At 43.1% G+C, this 21,031-nt stretch overlaps 1 protein-coding gene across 1 annotated transcript; it reads left to right on the top strand.

Annotated features, from left to right (window-relative positions):
• The first annotated feature begins 1,195 nt into the window (after positions 1-1,195).
• On the top strand, positions 1,196-12,061 carry LOC139296292 (transcriptional activator Myb-like). The gene is made up of 13 exons (XM_070918656.1): positions 1,196-1,289; positions 1,908-1,965; positions 2,994-3,102; positions 4,209-4,304; positions 5,969-6,189; positions 6,984-7,170; positions 7,242-7,418; positions 8,652-8,768; positions 10,198-10,334; positions 10,508-10,604; positions 10,680-10,748; positions 10,870-11,181; positions 11,972-12,061. The coding sequence occupies exons 1-13, from the start codon at positions 1,196-1,198 to the stop codon at positions 12,059-12,061; spliced, it is 1,764 nt and encodes a 587-aa protein (XP_070774757.1).
• The last annotated feature ends 8,970 nt before the right edge of the window (positions 12,062-21,031 follow it).

Below are 21,031 nucleotides of genomic sequence, written 5' to 3'. Positions count from 1 at the left end.
GTCTGAGATTTAAAGAACCTGAAGAGAATTATTGCGCCTACCATGCTTGTACATGTATGAAATATGTAAGTACATCAGAATCAGAAATACTTTATTGATCCCGGGGGGAAATTAGACAAATATTATTATACATATGTGTTACTATACATCTTACACTTTACAAGCACATAAATACACAATATGAATGTTTTAGGGGTTTTTAATTTGTGTTCGTGTGTTTGTGTTGTGTCTAAAAAGTGACTCCTTTTATTAATATAAATAAATAAATAAATGATTTCGGCAAGGCGACGTGACGTCACATCTGGGCCTGTCCAATCAGAGGAGAGTCCCTGTGTTCGCTGACCAGGGAGCACGAGCTCTGACAGCTGAACCGTCTCGAGCGGTTTCTCCTCCTCCACCAACTGCCGGTAAGTGTCGCAATCTCTCTCTCTCTCTCTTTATCACGGTGAACCAGCGGATATACAGCCGGTAATGTGCCGGTACACAGAGTACAGCCTGTTACCGGGCTGAAGTCACGGTTTGATCTCTCTTTCTCTCACTTTTACTTCAATCGCTGTCTGTTTAGGCTACCAGCAGCTAGCTCCTGCTAATTCTCGCTAACGTTAGCTTAACCGTCACTTCAACTACGAGCTGTCAGTTTTTTCTTTTAGCACTTTAGTTTCTAACTTTGATGAAGTTCATTATCAATGAATCTGCTGATTATTGTCTCGATTAATTTGTTAGTCTATGAAATGTGAAAGTATAGTTAAAAGTGGCATTTGCAGTTTCGCACAGTCCACAGTGATGTCTTCAGTTTGCTTGTTTTGATTTAAAAACAGAAACTGGAACCAAAATATGACTGAAACAATGAATCAGTCATCAAAACAGTTGCTGTTTGTCTGTTGATTGTCTAATCAATTCATAGTTTAATCATTGCAGCTCCATTTCAACCAGACATTTAATTGACTGTTTAACCTTACAGTCGGCGGTTTTTTGTTACAAGTGAAGGAAAAACATGTGAAGCTGACACAAAATCATGTTATAAATAAATGAAATGCGTCTCACCCTCTGCTGGCCTGAAAGCTGCAGCAGCACCGAAGTCAAACAGCAGACGATGACCTGACTGGTGTTATATGGTGAGTAACTGTGTGTGTGTGTGTGTGTGTTTGTGTTTGTTGCGTTTCCTCCAGCAGCGGTTCGGTGTGTCAGTGTTCCTATGAGCCGCAGTGATGAGCAGCAGAAGCCGCAGGTCCTGGTGAGAGCTGATGTGCACACCCCACCTGCCACACACCTGCCACACACCTGTCACAGTGGGTTAAGAGTCAGAATGTGGGCTGAATCTAGTCTTATATAAACACGGAATAAGATTTTCCTTGATTGGTCAGATACAGATCATTCACATCATCTCAGGACATCAGACTGACGTCCAGCTCTGGTTGTATTTTTGTTTCACGGTGACAACACAGTGACATCACACGAGCAGTCACATGATCAGACAGGTGACTGATCCGTGAACTCACTAACAGGAAGAATTTTCAAAACATTCCCACGGACAGTAAACAGGATCTTTAGGTCATAAGGTAAAACACTGTGATTGGTCCTTTAGTATATAGTGTGTAGCGCTGCAACTACCAATTATTTCCATTCTCAATTAATAGATGAATGTTTGGTCTATAAAATAACAGTAAATAGTCCCAGAGTCCAAGATGACGTCTTCAGATGTCTTGTTTTGTCCGACCAGAGATTCAGTTAACGGACATATGAAACAGAGAAAAGCAGACGCTCTGAGACATCAGAGAAGCTGGAACCAAGACATTTCTGGACTCAAATGATTAATTAATAATCAATTGTTGGCAGTTCATTTTCTGTTGAGTGATTAATTGCCTGATTGTCTCAGCTCTTACCCTGTGTGTCGCGTTCTGTCTCAGTACAAACAGTCGTTCCAGCTGTACTGGACGTGAAGGACTGGATGGACGATATTCCAGAGTGACTCTACAGAAGCCTGGATGGACAAAAGACGAGGTAATGGTCATCATGTTAGCATTCAGCGCTAACTCAGAAACCGTGTGTGTGTCCAGGTATCTGTCCTGGTTCACTCTCAGCTCCTGGTTTATCTGTCCCGGTTTGCTCTCGGCTCCTGGTTTATCTGTCCCGGTTTGCTCTCGGCTCCTGGTTTATTTGTCCCGGTTTGCTCTCAGCTCCTGGTTTATCTGTTCTGGTTTGCTCTCGGCTCCTGGTTTATCTGTTCTGGTTTGCTCTCGGCTCCTGGTTTATTTGTCCCGGTTTGCTCTCAGCTCCTGGTTTATCTGTCCCGGTTTGCTCTCGGCTCCTGGTTTATTTGTCCCGGTTTGCTCTCAGCTCCTGGTTTATCTGTTCTGGTTTGCTCTCGGCTCCTGGTTTATCTGTTCTGGTTTGCTCTCGGCTCCTGGTTTATTTGTCCCGGTTTGCTCTCAGCTCCTGGTTTATCTGTTCTGGTTTGCTCTCGGCTCCTGGTTTATCTGTTCTGGTTTGCTCTCGGCTCCTGGTTTATCTGTCCTACAGCAGACAGACTCAGTGAGAGACGAGCTGGTCAACATAGTGGAACTTAAAGGTGACAAAGTGTTAATGTTGTGTTCACTAACTTGTCTCTGCAGAAAACAAATGACATGACAGTTTAAAAGCTTTAAAGCTCAATAAAGGTTAGTATAAGTTCTTACATCCTTTTATTCGCTGACAAAATGTGTCTGAATTTTAATAAATACAGTTGATTTAAAAAAAATCCATGGCTTCCAAATAAGTTTCTGGTTGTGTTTTGATATTTTGTCTCTGTTGCTCTAATTTGGGACAAACAACATTATATTTGTGTTGACTTTTGTTGTCATCAGCGTTTCTGTTGTTTACACCTTAAAAGTCTCAGAAAACTTGTATTCTCCCTCCACGATGTTCAAGAATAGACGTAACAAATGATTATTACATCAGTCAGGGTCTTTGCCATCACTGGAAATCCTACATCAGTGTATCTTTTGTGTTGATAGCACTGATGATGATGATGATGATGATCTTCCTCCTCAGGATGAGAAGCTGTACAGACTACTGAAGGAGTTTGGATCAAACAGCTGGTCTTCAGTTTCTCTTCATTTTAAAGTGAGTGGTTTTATTTGACATCTGTCACATCATGTGACCAGAACAGAACCTCCAGCCAGAAACAGCACGTGCTGCAGGTTGTTAGATGTGACTGAGCACAGCAGCTGTGTTTATATTTATGAACGCTGCACAGCAGCTGTTATTGTTGTTCTGCAGGACTGTGTGAAAAATGAAAGTAAGTGGGTGTTGATGCTAAAACATGATCCTAGCAGGCCCTTTGTTCTATATCCTGTAATATCTTTACATGCTTCTTGTGTGTCATTTTTGATTTCACTATAATATTTTAGAATAGAAAATTTCTCTGTCATCACACTGTATTTATACCTGGTGAGTAAATCTTTATCATGCCTTCTGTTGTAGCTACCCAACTGTGCATTTATGATATTTTTATATCAGCCAGAGTAGCAATATAGTAATATTATCGGTATAATATTTTAGGGACTGTGTGTCTGTACTTCCTGTCAGTATCTCTCCAGATCACACGGAGAACAGACAGAATATTTATAACACACTTTTTATTCGAAATTCAAACTTTGGTTCCAATGTGGTAAAACATTAAATATTCAAACTGTAACAAGTTGTTCAAATTCAAACCTGACAGTCTCCAGAGTGTTTGAAGTAGTTTGCCTTGTGGTCCAGCAGAGGGTGCTCAACATTCAATATCAGAGTGAGGAAGTATTTTAGGTTGTAAACGACCAACAAACACCAGACTCTTTGTGAGTTACTCTACAACCACAACACACCTGAGGACCAGTGAGGCTCCAGAAACAACCCAGATCAGGGTCACCACATCTGGAGCTCACTGACCTCCAATATGAAAAACAGCAAACACTTCCTGCATGTGTGTGTGTTCTCTCCTGCTAAAAACCACCACATATACTGAAACAGCCATCTCCAAACCATGTTAACGTGACCACACTGTCATATACACTGAAGCCTGACCTTGACATGCAGTTTCTATGGTATGATGAAACTTCTCAGCCTGCAGTCGTTGCTCAGGGCCTCGAACACCACAGTCCACATATGTGAGTTACAGACGTACTGTCACTGTTAACTGTTGTTACAGAAGGCATCCTAACTCTGTCTCTGTCTCCGTTGTGTCTCAGGGTCAGAGGTCAGATGTGGAATGTCAGCGTAGGTGGCAGCAAATAAAGAATCCAGAGCTGGTCAAAGGTCCCTGGACTCAGGAGGAGGACGAGAGGGTAAACACTCACACTGTAAACTGTAAATGTCACCCATTATAACCCTGTCCTGACATACTGTCACCTTAAAATGATCTCAAATGCTAAATGATCTCACTTATATAGCGCTTTTCAACCTTCACAAGGCTTCAAGCTTCTACATATACTACCTCATTATTATGTATTCTTTAAATGTCAGTGCAATACATATATAGTCATACACAATTATACAATACATACATATATACAGTGCTTAACAAATTTATTAGACCACCTGTCATTAAAATGAGAAAACACAAATATTTTAGAAATCTGTCAAAAACTTGTTTCAAACTAAAATGTTATTGTTATTTATGAGGCAAATAACAAACTGGAACTAAATAGTCCTTATTCACATATATTAACCAAACATCTTAATATTTGGTATGACCTCCTTTGGCCCTGATAACAGCTTGCATTCTTGCAACCACAAAACAAATGTTTCTGTTCAGGAATGCAAGTAAATAACTGTAATTTGGCATCTCAATCAAAAAATAATAATGTGCTTTACTATTTTTTTCTGCTTTTTTGTAAAACAGTAAATTTGAGAATTCATGGATAACAACAATAACAACATTGCTATTGTATATATTTTTTACTTTTATTTTTCACTTAGATATTGTAAATCTGTATATTTTTCTTTTCTTTTCTAATTTTTTATATTTTGTACATACTTGTATTTCTGAATTTATGCTACTTTCTACACTTGAATGGGAGCACCGGTACTGTATAATTTCCCCCCGGGATCAATAAAGTATTTCTGATTCTGATTCTGATTTTGATTACAGCTGAGTCTCATTCACCACCCACCGAAACCTTATAAAATTCTTTAGTCAGTTTTATTTATACGGCCCAAAATTACATATTTGCCTCAAGGGGCTTCACAGTCTGTACAGCATTCAACACCCTCTATCCTTAGACCCTTGATTCAGATAAGGAGTCTTAGGAAGAGGAACAGAGGAGGGATCCCTCTCCCAGGACGGACAGACATGCAGGTGTCGCCAAACAGACCTAGTCACATGACCTCCTCTCCACTATGGAGACCTGGAAGAGGACAGAGTGACATTTTTAAAATGGTCTCCCGGATTATAAAACAAGCACTAGGTAGATGTCAACAATGACGCAATGCTGATCACAGATTCAGGATTATCATTCACTGATGGGAAAACAGTCCTGCAACTTCACATGAGGATCGCACAGTAACGTTACAGCAAATGCAATCATTTGATAGGAATAAGCAGGGAAATATCTGTGAAATAAACATCTGGAAGATCCATCTTGATAAAAAGATAGCAGGTGTTCCACATGCACCTGCTGTCTTCTTCCTGGAGGCGGGTCTTATTATGCAGAGGGACACCGTGACGTGCGAAAGCTGTCAATCGCAAAAACACCTGACAGACTCCCTCACAGAGATATTAACCAATATATTGTTTGGACAGGGAGTCCTGAAGAAACCTCATAACTGTCAGTTATTTTATGAGTGAAAATATCATTATATTGGAGTGAAGTTGTTGGTTTTGACTTGGACTTGTTGGTTTTGACTCATCACATGGACACAAACTGGACTCCAGTGGACTGATCATTTTGCTGCTGTTTATCAGAACTCTTTTCTAAACTTACGATATGTGATCTCACTTCCTGTTCAGGTCATTGAGCTGGTTCACAAGTACGGCATGAAGCGCTGGTCGCTCATCGCTAAACACCTGCACAGTCGTAACGGGAAGCAGTGCCGCGAGCGCTGGCACAACCATCTGAACCCGATGGTGAAGAAGAGCGGCTGGACGCTGGAGGAGGACCGCATCATCTGTCAGGCCCACAGGCTGCTGGGAAACCGCTGGGCGGACATCTCCAAGCTGCTGCCCGGCAGGTACCTAGACCAGCAACAGGTGTCCTACCAGTCTGTATGGGGTGCACAATTAATCCATTATTAGTCTCAATCATGATTTTGGCTTCCCACAATTGAATAAACATGATCAACTGTGATATTGACATTTAAATTGTGTGCTCCACAAAGTGCTTCCTGAACTAACAGCCAACCACCAGGGGGTGATCAAGATGTTTTGGCTTCACTTTTGGGGTCGTCTGGCATAGCCAGACCAGATACTTTCTAAACCGTCTCTAGCCAGACCTCCACACCTTGCGCTGTACTTTTGGGCAGAGGCATGTAAAGAGAGTCTCTTTACTGTGCTCTGCATTTGGGGAGCTGTCATGTTGCTGTGCGCCCTGCAGCGGCAGCCTGTACAAAAAATGTTGCGGCTGCAGTCCAGAGTAAAAGAGTAAAATACAACAGAGAGCAGACGGGCAAAACGAAAGTCAAATGTCTGGAGCAGAAGGTGAAGAGCTAGTCCCTTGAAATGGATCATCATCCGTTGTTTGGAAGTATGTTGGATTTAAGGCAGGTGAACAAATCATATGCAAAGAGTTGAATGCAGTTTAATGCAACTTTGTGCACAGTTGTTGTTGATGTCATACGATTCTGCGGTTCAAGAGTTAACACGTTTTCATGCTATTGTGCTAATGTTAAATGCAACGTTTAATATCATGCTAATATTAATGGTCTCAGTTTTGACGTGTTGGTTAGCTGTTGAGACACTGGACCGAGCGGCAGACGTCCACTTGTCCTCTGCAAGGCCTGAAACAGCTTCTGTGTTTTGTTCTCAGGACAGATAACTCCATCAAAAACCACTGGAACTCCACCCTGAAAAGGAGGGTGGAGAAGGAGGGATACCTGCAGGTCCTACACCTCTACAACTCCTCCATCACCTCTTCCAACACCTCCAGCTCCTCCTCCTCCAGACCAGCATCCAGGACCTGCGGTCCCCCCAGCAAAGCCACCATCCCCACCAAGGTCAACATCCACCCATCATCCATCCATGATAATAAAAATGCTGATCATAATGTTAATCTGTCCTCCAGCAGGCAGACAGTCTGTCCAGTGTAAAGGACGAGTCTGGCTGCTCCTCCAGCGATCAGAGCATGTGCGGACACCATATCAACCACGCCCACCTGTGTGGCGTCTGTGTCCCCGCCTCCTCAGGTCACGACTCCTCTCTCAGCATGCGTGAGCTGACAGCGCCGGTGGAGCTGATGGAGACGGTACATCATCTTTTTATTTCATGTGTTGGAATAGCTGAGGCTTTTATTTTGGAATTCAGTCTTCTGTTGTCTGATAGATTTATTATTACTGTGTAATTATACATGGAGAGAATACATATACTACATGGTACTTCTATGGATTGTTTTATTCAGTGGATCAGACTGCTGTCTTTACAAGTTATTAAATTTGTTTTCTACCTAAATTATGAAAATTAAATATCAAACCTGACTTCATCACAGAACCCAGAGACCTGGAGCCAAGGCCCAAAGGAAGTGACGTCATCGCTCTCTACCTGCCTGTACCGAGACGCCACCGACCCGTCAGTTATTGATCTGAGTTATGTAAGACAACAAACATCTGATTCACTGAAAATTACAGCTGCTGAAATGTAATTCTGCCCTCAAAATATGACCGACTGAAATAAGACGGACGGACCGTGTTTTTGATGTTTGAACCTGTAAAATCTTGTCTGACGTCCACTTTTTGTCCCTTCAGACGTTTAAAGTCGAACGTGTAGATAAAATATTAGAGTTATTCTCTGAGATGATAACTGAGTACTACAGCTGCAACTAATGATATCAGTTAATTTGCAGATTATTGTCTTGATTCATTGTTTAGTCTATAAAATGTTACACAATTGAGAAAATTGTGATCACAATCAAACAAGGTCACATGTTCATTACGCTTGTTTTTATGTTCAGAACTCAAGAAATATTTCGTTTCTGTCCTAAAGAAGCAGCAGATCAGACAAGCTGAAATCAGTCAGTTTTGATATTTTTGCTTAAACGTAGTGATTAACGATAAATCCATCATCAGAATAGTTGCAGATTCATTTTATGTGGGCTAATTGATTAATGGATTATTTGATTATTATTTATATGTACCAGCAAACAACTTGCAAACCAATGTTTTAGCCTAAATTAGGTCTTGTTGTGAATAGACGCCCGGTTCATCAGTAAACTGGAGTGGAGTCTTCAACTTGATTCAACTGGAATATTGAAAGCATGTAAACAATGTGCATGCTGCGTTTTTGTGAATGAAGTTTGAATACAACATAAACTGTTATGAAGTCTGAGGTCTGGACACATGGAGGGCTGAATATGTTCATGTAAGCAGCAGCTTTGTTCACATACTTACATACTTACACATACCTGTGTAACTTTATCAGCAGCTGCTGGTCTTACTTCACATCCTGATGTACTGAGGTAAAAGCAGCCTGTTGTTGTGTGAAGGTCGCAGGTATGAAGGAGCAGCTGGTGGACAGTGAGGGCGGAGCCTCCTTCATGGACTCCACCTCCTCCTGGAGCAGAAGCAACATGTTAAGAGCTCTGAGCTTCTCACCCTCTGAGGTAAAGACACAGAAACTGTCCTGATCCAAGACTGTTAATATGTCCACCTGTCTGTCTGTCTGTCTGTCTGTCTGTCTGACTGTCTGTCTGTCTGACTGTCTGACTGTCTGACTGCCTGCCTGGCTTTCTGTCTGTCTGACTATCTGCCTGACTGTCTGCCTGTCTGTCTGTCTGACTGCCTGCCTGTCTGTCTGCCTGCCTGTCTGTCTGTCTGTCTGTCTGTCTGTCTGTCTGTCTGCCTGCCTGTCTGACTGTCTGCCTGACTGCCTGTCTGTCTGCCTTCCTGTCTGTCTGCCTGCCTGCCTGACTGCCTGTCTGTCTGCCTGACTGTCTGACTGCCTGCCTGACTTTCTGTCTGTCTGACTTTCTGTCTGTCTGACTGTCTGCCTGACTGTCTGACTGCCTGCCTGACTGCCTGACTGCCTGACTGTCTGACTGCCTGCCTGGCTTTCTGTCTGTCTGACTATCTGCCTGACTGTCTGCCTGTCTGTCTGTCTGACTGCCTGCCTGTCTGTCTGCCTGCCTGTCTGTCTGTCTGTCTGTCTGTCTGTCTGTCTGTCTGTCTGCCTGCCTGTCTGACTGTCTGCCTGACTGCCTGTCTGTCTGCCTTCCTGTCTGTCTGCCTGCCTGCCTGACTGCCTGTCTGTCTGCCTGACTGTCTGACTGCCTGCCTGACTTTCTGTCTGTCTGACTTTCTGTCTGTCTGACTGTCTGCCTGACTGTCTGACTGCCTGCCTGACTGCCTGACTGCCTGCCTGACTTTCTGTCTGTCTGACTGTATGCCTGACTGTCTGACTGCCTGCCTGACTGCCTGTCTGCCTGCCTGTCTGTCTGAATGCCTGTCTGACTGCCTGTCTGACTGTCTGCCTGTCTGTCTGTCTGACTGCCTGTCTGTCTGCCTGTCTGTCTGTCTGCCTGCCTGACTGCCTGTCTGTCTGCCTGCCTGACTGTCTGACTGCCTGCCTGACTTTCGGTCTGTCTGTCTGACTGCCTGCCTCTCTGTCTGCCTGCCTGACTGCCTGTCTGTCTGCCTGCCTGACTGTCTGACTGCCTGCCTGACTTTCGGTCTGTCTGACTGTCTGTCTGCCTGCCTGTCTGTCTGCCTGCCTGACTGTCTGACTGCCTGCCTGACTTTCGGTCTGTCTGACTGTCTGTCTGACTGTCTGACTGCCTGCCTGACTGCCTGCCTGACTGCCTGTCTGTCTGAATGCCTGTCTGACTGCCTGTCTGACTGTCTGCCTGTCTGTCTGTCTGACTGCCTGTCTGTCTGCCTGCCTGCCTGCCTGTCTGTCTGTCTGCCTGCCTGACTGCCTGTCTGCCTGCCTGCCTGACTGTCTGACTGCCTGCCTGACTTTCGGTCTGTCTGACTGTCTGTCTGACTGCCTGTCTGACTGTCTGACTGCCTGCCTGACTGCCTGTCTGTCTTCAGTTCTTCAGTCTGTGTGCTGTTGAGGATCTGAAGTTACAGCATCCAGCTCTCACCTCCACCCCCGTCTGTTCCCTCAAACACTCCACCAACACCAGCCAGGACTCCTGTCTGCACTGCAGCCACAAGCAGCTCACCCAGTAGGCCGGGGGGGCGGGGGTCACACTCATATATTTCACATAAATGAGTAATAATATTCACAAGTATTAATCATTAATAGTAATTGTCTTCTTCTTTGTTAAAGTGCATTGAGACACACTGTGATAATAAACGTGAGTGTTAACTGAAGCTGAACTGAGCTGCTGGTTTTCAGGACGCCCTCAGAGATCGCTGAGAGTATCAGAGCGTTGTGGACGTCGGCTCCTCAGACACCAACACCACTGAAGACCAGCAGCAGCAGCCGGGACGAGGTGACAGGAGACGCTACTGATAATCAGGCCGTCACAAACTGTCATCATCCTGTTTCTGATGTGTCTGTGGTTCAGGTGTCAGTCTGTCTGTCTGAGGAGCGACGTGCTGAACCTGACAGTCAACAGTCCAGCAGCAGCTCTGAGGTCTGACCTACACTCCCCCATAACACCTGAAATAATAAACACACACATCACGTCTCTCTAAGAATCTGAGAGAGCTGATCCCCCGTCACAGTCCCTCTTCATGTGGACTTCTGTCCTCCAGGTCCAGGGAGAGAGTCTGCTGAGCTCCATCCTGCAGGTACAGGGAGAGTCCAGGTCCACCTCAGAGGTCCAGAGAGAGTCCAGCTCTGTCTCACAGGATCAGGGGGAGTCCAGCTCCATCCAGCAGCAGGTCCAGAGAGAGTCCAGCTCTGTCTCACAGGATCAGGGGGAGTCCAGCTCCATCCAGCAGCAGGGCTGTGAGGAGTTTGGCTGCTTCCCGTTGGAGGGACAGATGGAGGTGTGGTGGTGTCGGCAGCCAGTCGGTTACCTGCACTCTCCTGAATGTCCTGCATACAGACTGAACCCCTTTGAGGTGAGGACCCACACTCTGAGAGCTGAACATGGAGGATTTTAATGATCTGTCTTTGTACACGGACACTATGTGTCTCAGGCTCCTCTGATCATTAAAGCTCATGTTCAGATCAAAGCAGCAGTGAATGTTTCTACAAACAAGTGTTGTGGCTGTATCGTCTTCTTCTTCTTATTATTATTATTATTATTATTAAAACTCATCAGTGAGCCTCACTGTGTCACTGGGTGACATGTTCCTTCATCACCATGAACACACACCGTAGTTTATCTGGACTCAGTCTCATACACACTGTCCTGCTGCCACAAACACTCACTAGAGCTCCACATGTGGATTCACCCGCCGCAGAAAATAGTCCCCAACAGATGCACTATTTCCTGCTGTTAGTTTGATAAAAACTAGCAAGCAGCTGTTTGAGGGAATGACTGAGCCTTTTGAAACATGAAACTATATATCTGTGAGGAGTTTTTAAAGATTGACGTCTTCAGCAGGAACCAATGGGCTGAGAGCTGAGAGACACAGACAGGAAGTGAGACAGGACTGAGAGACGGACTGACAGGTTGATGGTTTGAGTCTGAACATGAGATTTAATGACAAGAAGGAAACTGAAGAATAGCAGACTGATCCTCTGATATTAGCAGTGTTCAATGAGATGCTTCCACATTTATTTTAATTGTCTAACCTGTGATGATGATGATGATGATGATGATGGTGAAGAAGGCCTCTGTGATGTAAAGCTGCAGTCAGTCAGAGAGAAGCTCTTTGAACGTTATGATGCCTGTTGTGTCGGCAGCTGAGCGGTGACTTACAGGTGGTGATGTTCGGGAAAACAGACGATCAGATGAGTCTGACGGAGCAGGCCCGACTCTTCGTGGAGCCCTGATCCTCATCAGTCGGCAGCTGGTGAGTCAGCCTGGCCTGGTTTACAAGTAGAGGTTCATGTTAGTGGATGACATCCTGAATATGTGACTCTGCTCTTTGTCCCTGAAGGTTATTTAATAAGTGGAGGGATTTGAGTTCAGCAGCGGTGGTCTATTTCTGGTCTGCTGAACAAGCTGAGGAAAACGCTGCTCTCTGTTCGGGTGAGTTCCTGTTGCATTTTGGATCCGGTCTGACTGTGATCAGGTCTGTCCAGACCAGGTCTCTCTTTAAAAAGATAAGATAAGATAAGATAATCCTTTATTGATCCCTCAGCAGGGAAATTTGCATTGTTCCAGCAGCATACAGGATAGTGCAATAGAGACATAAGTAGAGAATCAAGATATAATAAATAAAAACAATAAAGACTGTTATAAAAAAGCTGCTAAAACTAAAAAAAACGGTAGTTTACGAATTTACAAATTCACAGAAAGAAAAAAAAATGATTTTCATTAATCCACTTCAGATGAGATCCCAGGTGTGAGCTGAACACCAATGCTACCTAAACCACACACACCTGATCAGAGATCAATGTTCATTGTAGGAGAATATTAAGCAGGGATGCAAACTGGTCAACTTTCGGCAAACATCGACGCTTTGAATCCAAAATCGGTCATTTGTGTCATTCATGTAGATCCGATGAGTTTTTGAAAGCTTCTGTGCAAGACTGAAGAAGGCGGCCTCTGGGGGGGGGTGAGGATCTCTGACAGTAGTAGTAGAGTAGAGTAGTAGAACCTTTGTTGGATCATATGACGGTGTGTCGAGCTTGATAAGGTTGACTTGTTTTGGTTTAATGGACGCTAGCCATCACAGGTTGGATGTAACGTGAGATGTTAGCGTTATTTCCATGGAGCGTAATGTTAGCTCGCGTACCTGTTCCCCTTGTGTAAGGTTAGGTGTCAGGACTCTCAGACTGCTCGTTACTCTCGTTTCCATTTCAACGTAAGTTGAGCGTTAACGTTAGCCCCTAAGATAATATTAGCCAGGCTAATACCGTCATAACCAGGACGTAATTAAACAATTTGCTTTTGGATTTGTTTTGTAACAGGAGACTTATTCATGAGACAACAGTGTGGACATTTATCTAAAGTGGACGTCTCATGACGTCGCTTGAGAGTTTTCCTGTTAGATGTAGTGGTTGTGAAGTTTCTCTGTATGTCCTCATGGTATAATCGACTGTAAATCCATTTTAAAGCTGATATTTAAACGGTCTGACCTGCACCTCCCCAGAAATGGGACTACACGTTGCGGTGACGCAGACCACAACAACTGTGATCGGTCCACTGGGTAGCATCACATTTCCAGCTGCTCCTTCCTGTCTCTCAGTGACCAGCACAGTGACTGAGCTCTCCTCCCTCGATGGGTTCAGTGGTCAGACACCACCTCCTCCGACAAGTCACGTGGCGTTCAAGTACTGTGATATCCATTAAATCACACTGTATAACAGATGTGAGGCCGATGCGAGGCGTCCATGTTTGTTTGCTTTTATTGAACTTCAGAAACTGGTTAATACTAAGTATTAATAATAAGTACTACTACACAACTAATAAGTCCAATATAACATGAACGCAGCATTATTGATGAAGAAGACGACATTTTTTAACATGATCAGTTCCTCAAGGTCAAACTGAGAGAAATATAATAAAAAATAAATAATAATAATAATAATCCTTGTTTGTACAGGAAGTTGTAATAAACTGGAGTCATCCATCAAGAACATCTTTTTTATTTCTTTATTTACTTTTGACAGAGATGCCTTTCTCATCATCATCATCAGCAGCAGCAGCAGCAGCAGCTTCATATGAGACCGACCTGTTTATTATATTATAGTAATATTATACGTATTAATGTTTTATCCAGAAGCTTCAGGTCGACATGTGAATCATGAGTCAGCATTTTAAATCTTTCTTCAGTCTCCAGACTGCAGAGTCAGTTTATATTATTATATAACTGATGTTTATTGATTTAGCAGTTAACAGAAAACACATTAAAACAAACATTTTAATTATTTGTAGTTTTACTGAAGATGTATTTTGAAATTAACTGTATGCCTGTTTAAACATGTATGTTTGTTTATCCGTGTTACTTATTTTATTTGTGTATTTATTTCTTTATCTGGCTGCTGGATGTTCTCAAAACTCTGAACGTTTTTGACACGAAGACACTTTATATTTAAAACATGTGCACTTTGCTCAAACTGAATTTGAATTTTACATTTAATTTTTTTAAACAAGAAGAGTAAAACTCACAAATATCAGAATAGAAGTCATTGATTTTATGTAGCATGTGACTGAATATTGATTGTAATTTATTGTTTTGTGTTTGAATGAAATCTTATTTATAGTGAATTTATTTATTCTTTTATTCAAATTGTTTTGCACATGAAACTTGTGAATCTGCACAAAAACAAAACCTTAATTAACATAGTTAAGTAAAGACAGACATGTGGGAGCCCTGATTTCTGATGTGCAATACATTTCTGTGACTGAACGCGACTGTTGAGTGTTAATAAGAATACTTTTATATTCAGTTTCACACCTGTAGTCTGATCTGTCTGAGATCACACGGGGACGTTCTGTCGTCACATGAAGTTTAAAAAGATTCAGAGATTTAAGCTTCTTGGACGAGATGAAACAGAATTCCTCCATCGCTGTGATCGAAGCGGAGCAGTTCAGATCCTCCTCAGACTCAACTCTGACTTCACCTGAGGGACTTGGACTTGACCTTGGTAACTCAGACATGACCTCATAACTTGAACATGACCTCAGCAAGCACTCGGGCTTGTGGCCTGACTCGGACATGACCTCAGTGACTTGACTATGACCTGGGTGACCATGATCTCTGGGACTCGGAATTGACCAGGGACTTGAACTTGAAAACTAGGACCTGATCTTGACAATTATGTAATGACCTGGGTGACTCGGACATGCCTTTGGTGAGTCAAACGTGGCCTCAGTGACTCAGACATGACTCAGATGTGAACTCAGAGATTCAGAATTGAGCAGGCAACTTGGACTTGACCTGGACTCGAATATCATCTTGTTGTCCTAGTCAACTTGGATATGATCTTGGCAACTTGGACATGACCACATTGACTGGAACTAGACCTTAGTGACTGAAACACATTATCAAAGTCTCAAATAGGACCTCAGCGACCTGGATGTGACTTCAGCAACTTGGAAGTGATCTTAGTAACTTGGACTTTACCTTGGTGACTCTTTCATGAACTAAGCGAATTGGAGGTGACTTTGGTGACTCGAACGTGACCTCAGCAAGCATGAGACTCCACTCGGATGTGGTCTCAGGAGCACAGTTGACGAGGCATCACGTTCATGCCCTCAACTAAAAGATGACGTCAGCACCTTGGGCATGACTTCAACTCAATGTGTCTCAGGGACTCGAAAATGATGAGGGATTTCATCCCAGTGACTTGGACCTGATTGCGATGACCTGTGAAACCTGAGCTTTTGTGACTCCACTGTAACATGTTTTTTTGTCTTTAGTATTTCTGTTTGAGGTCAGTAGATAATTAAAAATATATGAAGATCAATAAACTACATTTCTTCGTTCCTGAGAGACGGACTGGCTGCAGATCAGCAGCTCGCAGTTTAGTCCGGCTGGAAAGCGGTGTTGACGGAGCTGGTGTCCAGAGGAGGGTGGGGGAGGTGGGGGCAGCTCTTCCTCCTGGACTTGGCCAGGACGCGGTGTAGGAGGCTGGCGGAGCCATGAGGCGGAGCTGCTGAGGGCCCCGCTGCTGCTGCTGAGGGTCTGTCGAGTCCCAGCGGCCGCCGGATGCTGTTTTTCCTCATCAGCTTTGGAGTACTGTGACCACTGCAGGAACAATACATTTGTTTCTGACCTCGTACATGATTCAATTCCACTTTATTGTCACTATATTTGTTCTCGTCATTCCAAGATAATAAAAAGTCAACAATAAATAACTGTAAAACTTTAAGTGCGAGATAAGTTAAAGAGCAAACTGTAAACACTCTGTTCAAGACGAACTATTGTGCTTTTCCTTATTTTCTGTCATATATATAATGTTACAGTGTCGGATATTCATACTAAATGTTCTAAATAATGAACTCCAAAAACTCTGTTCAGTTTTTTCAACCGCTGTGTCTGTCTGATGTCAGATAGGCACGGATGTCCAGGCTCAGACCAGATGTTTATGTCAGCGTTGCTTAGGAACGTTAGGTTTACAGTTTGTCTTTGGAAATTCTTCCAAAGACTTCCAGAACTTGGCCGGCCAATCAGAAGAAAGTGGGCCTTTGGGAGGGGGGCCTTTAAAGAGACAGGAGCTCAAACGGCTTGTGTCAGACAGAGGGTGAACTGAGGGGCTGCATGAAGGGCCACAATAAGATGAAGAAGGACTTTTTTGAACTGTGAATGATGCAAAGCTGCTCTAGTGGAATCACTAAATGAAAATATAGAGCTGGAAATGAGCGTAATAGGTGCTGCTGCTTTAAACTAAAATTTAAGAGTTTTGTATTTCTTAAAGAACTTAGCTGAATGCAACAGAAAAATCAGGTGATCTTCAATATAAAAGCAACGATCAGTTTCAAGATCATTTAGTAATGTGGAAATCATCAAAGTCCTTTATATACAAATTGACATTCAGACTCAAAGAAAATGAATGGAACCATTTTTAAACAGTAACAGAAAAGTGCCTCTGGTTTTGGTTATTGTTGCAGACTTTTCTCTTTGTTTAGCAGCTTTTAAATGTCTTCAGACATGGTGTCTTTCATTTCAGCACTAATTCAGCTACATGTCCGACTTCTCATTTTGGTAATCTAATAGAGTAGAAAGCTGCCAGGAACCCAAAATACAAGAAAAAATGTACAAATCTTTAGTGATAATCACTGAAAATATTATTAGTTCAAGGTTATAAAAAATATTGTTTCACAAAGAAATAAAGAAAGAAGAAATAAAACTCAAATTCATTTTGTTTACATGTAAAGTGGAACTCGTTTTTGTGACTTTTTCATTGAAAGCTCGTCACTAAAAATATTAATTCACTTTAAAACAAAAAAAAATAATTCAACAGGTTTTCTCAGATTGTCTCTATGTGATGTGTAAATAAAGTCATATTACCATCAATCAGACACCCCATTTACACCTTGCATTAACATGCGTTTGTCTTTATCTACACAATGTGTCCGGATACAGCTCGGGTTTTAATACCAGGTTTAAGTGAGACATGCTCAGTGTGTTCACTGATGGTCATGTGTTGTTGGTGCAGTTACCTCGTGCAGCCACAGGGGGCGCCTGCTGTCATCACAACGGCCGGTACCGACCCCCTCCTCACCAGCGTGGGCGTGGCTCTGGACGAATCTCCGGCCTGCAGCACAAAGACTGTGTTACATCACTGGCTGTCAGCCAATCAGCTGCTGAGTTTATTTCTGCTGCAGCTGGACCAGAGTACAACCAGAGTCAGGACCGGAACCACCAGAGACAGAATCCTGATACTGAACCGATCCACGTCCCAAATCCTTTACTTATTTTACTCATAGTCAGTTTAAGAAACTTCATTTAAAGGGTCGATTCCACATAAAGGTCAGTTTCCTGGTTGATCCTCCTCCATTGTATGATGTCATAGTGATGTCATGAATAAAGTTATTATTATTAGTCGTCCATTAAAAAACAGTACTTCTGCAAAAGTATTATCAGCAATGTGCTCCAAGTATCTAAAGAAGAATAAGGACCCCCCCCCAGCAGACCAGTAGACCCAGTAGACCAGGTGAGTGTTGTTACCTGGAGTGGCTCCACGCAGGCTGCAGGAAAGTAACCCTCGTTTCCGTTTTTCAGCCGTCCGAACCACCAGGTCTCATCCTCCTTAAACAGAACCTGGATCAGGTCTCCCTGGTTCAGGTCCAGCTCCTTTGGCCAGCGGGACCGGTACTGCATCACCGCCACCACCACCTGTCAATCACAATCCAGAACTGTTCATATTCATGGTCCCCAGAGGATCAGTACTAAAAAGTCTGGTGACACCACCATCAGAACAAATTCTACACTCAACAACAATGCCTTAATTAACCCTTAATACATCTTAATAATGTCCGATTCTAAATCCGTGTGTTTGTAGCCAGAGATCCTTCATTTGTCCTTTAATTTGGAAAACTAAACCCCTTAAAAACACCTAAATTTGACAAGCCCTTAATGATCACATGAAGAAGAGTTTAAGGGCTTTATGACTTTCCCCTTAATTTCCTCCTGAATGTGAAACACTTGGTGAATCCATGAATGATGAGCTTAAGGTGTTATTAAGGTTCAGGGATTCTGGTTCACGTCAGATTCACGTTTGATTCTTCATTCACGGATGAATATATTAAGGGTTTTAATGTTTGTGTGTTTTTAACTTTACGAGGACGTTAAATTACGTGAAAATTGGTCCTTTAACATGTCAAACTGCTGTTCCAGAGGTCAAGAACGAAATGAGAATGTTTTGTCTTAAATTTATGAAGATCGATCAGCATCCTTACATATTGTAAAATGATGATTGTAGGCTAATTATTATTCAATATTCAGTAATATTCTGGATGGATGAAAACATCTGGATCAGCATCAAATTACAACAACAGAAACTTTATGTTGCAAAGAAATGTTTCTTTCTTTCTGCTTTTCTTTTGTCGAATATTTCTAAATTGTTGGAAATAAAAAGAGAATCAAAGTGACCTCATCCAACCCGCATCACAGGAAGCTGCAGCTAATTGGTTGATTAGAGGAGTGTGTGTGTTAATCATTCATTAGTGTGTTACCTTTAATCTGCTTTAAATAGCTGCTGCTCAGCAGGCTGTAAATACTCAGAGGTCAGAGGTCACACTGATGTAACACTGATTAACACACAGAGAATGAAGGAAGTCTAAAGGTGAAATGAGTCTGTTCAATATAACAGAATCAATAACAACCATCAGCACTGATCAGAGTCACGTCACAAAAATCAAACTGAAGGTCTTCATTTCTCCTCATTCTTCAGTGACGTCGTGTTCATTTGTCCAAATCTGGTAAACCGAAATAATGGAAAACCGAAAAAGAATCAAATTAAAATATAACAACCACAGACTTCATAACAGACTTAGCCTCCGTGACGTCCCCCGTTGGTTTGTGGACTAACGTTTTGAAGCCTCCAATTTGGCGTTTTGGTCGTCGCCATCTTGGTTTTTTGGAACAAGAAGTGACCATATTTGGACTCAAGGGTGGAGCTGGGGATCTGAGACCCAGAGACCCCGTCAACAGAAACCAGCAAAGTTCAACAGAAACCAGTTCAACAGAAACCAGCGAAGTCCAACAGAAACCAGTTCAACAGAAACCAGTCAAGAGCTGAATTTAAACTCTTCAGATGTTTTTTTTCTCTCCGGCTGATAAAAACGAGGTTTCATGTTCTCACTTTACCTTTTCTGCCTCCACATGTCTCGTCCTCGATCTGCACACTGACAGACAGACAGACAGACAGACAGGAAGACAGACAGACAGACAGACAGACAGGAAGACAGAAGGACAGAAGGACAGAACAACCAACAGACAGACAGACAGGAAGACAGAAGGACAGAAGGACAGAACAACCGACAGACAGACAGACAGGAAGACAGAAGGACAGAACAACCGACAGACAGACACACACACACACACAGAGACAGACAGACAGAGCGACAGACAGGAAGACAGACAGACAGACAGGAAGACAGACAGGAAGACAGACAGACAGACAGACAGACAGACAGACAGACAGGCAGGCAGGAAGACAGACAGGAAGACAGACAGACAGACAGGAAGACAGTTGCAATCAATATAACATCATTCATGATTACAGATTATAGATGTGTTGCCTGTGTGTGTGTGTTGCCTATGTGTGTGTATGTGTGTGTGTGTTGCCTATGTGTGTGTGTGTGTTGCCTGTGTGTGTGTGTGTGTTGCCTGTGTGTGTGTGTGTGTGTGTGTGTGTTGACCCACCTTGCGGGGAGAAGACGGTGGTATAAACCTCAAACTGTTTGTCTGTTTGTCTGTAGATCTGCTGCATGCTGCTCTGCTCACACTCACACTCACACTCACACTCACACACACTCACAGCACTTAAATACCTGCTGTCACTAATCCTGCTGAGTGTGTGTCTCTGTAACACACACACAGGACATCAGGTGTCTCCAGCAGTTGTTCCAGACTTCGTATTGGCCGACAGAAAACAGTGAATTCACACTCAAAATCAAAACAGATGTACTGCAGTAAAAGTACGAATACTACAGTGTAGAAATACTCTGTTACAAGGAAAAGTCCTGCTGTTGTTGTCTGAGGCTTCAATTCACACATCAGCTGTTCGTCAGCTGATCACACACCTCCATCATTAGCCAATCAGCTGCTGTCTTTTGATCCTCTCTCTGCCTTCACTACGTTCATGCTGCCGTTATCAGCTTCATCACTTCATCGCCTTCATCACAGCTTCATCACCTTCATCACTTCATCAGCTTCACTGCCTTCATCACTTCATCACCTTCATCACTTCATCAGCTTCACTGCCTTCATCACAGCTTCATCACCTTGATCACTTCATCAGCTTCATCGCCTTCATCACTTCATCAGCTTCACCGCCTTCATCACAGCTTCATCACCTTCATCACTTCATCCCCTTCATCACAGCTTCATCACCTTCATCACTCCATCACCTTCATCACTTCACCTTCGTCAGCTTCATCACTTCGTCAGCTTCATCACTTTCATCACTCCATCACCCTCATCACTTTCGTCAGCTTCATCACTTTGTCAGCTTCATCACTTCATCACCCTCATCACTTCATCACTTCACCTTCATCACTTCACCGTCATCACTTCATCACTTTCATCACCTTATCACTCCATCACCTTCATCACAGCTTCAACACCTTCATCACTTCATCACCTTCATCACTTCATCACCTTCGTCAGCTTCATCACTTTGTCA

This window comes from Enoplosus armatus, chromosome 14 (genome assembly GCF_043641665.1).
Source record: "Enoplosus armatus isolate fEnoArm2 chromosome 14, fEnoArm2.hap1, whole genome shotgun sequence".
NCBI classification, from domain to species: Eukaryota; Metazoa; Chordata; class Actinopteri; order Centrarchiformes; family Enoplosidae; genus Enoplosus; species Enoplosus armatus.
The sequence above is the reverse complement of the archived record's forward strand: the minus strand, read 5'-3'. Positions and strand labels throughout refer to the sequence as shown.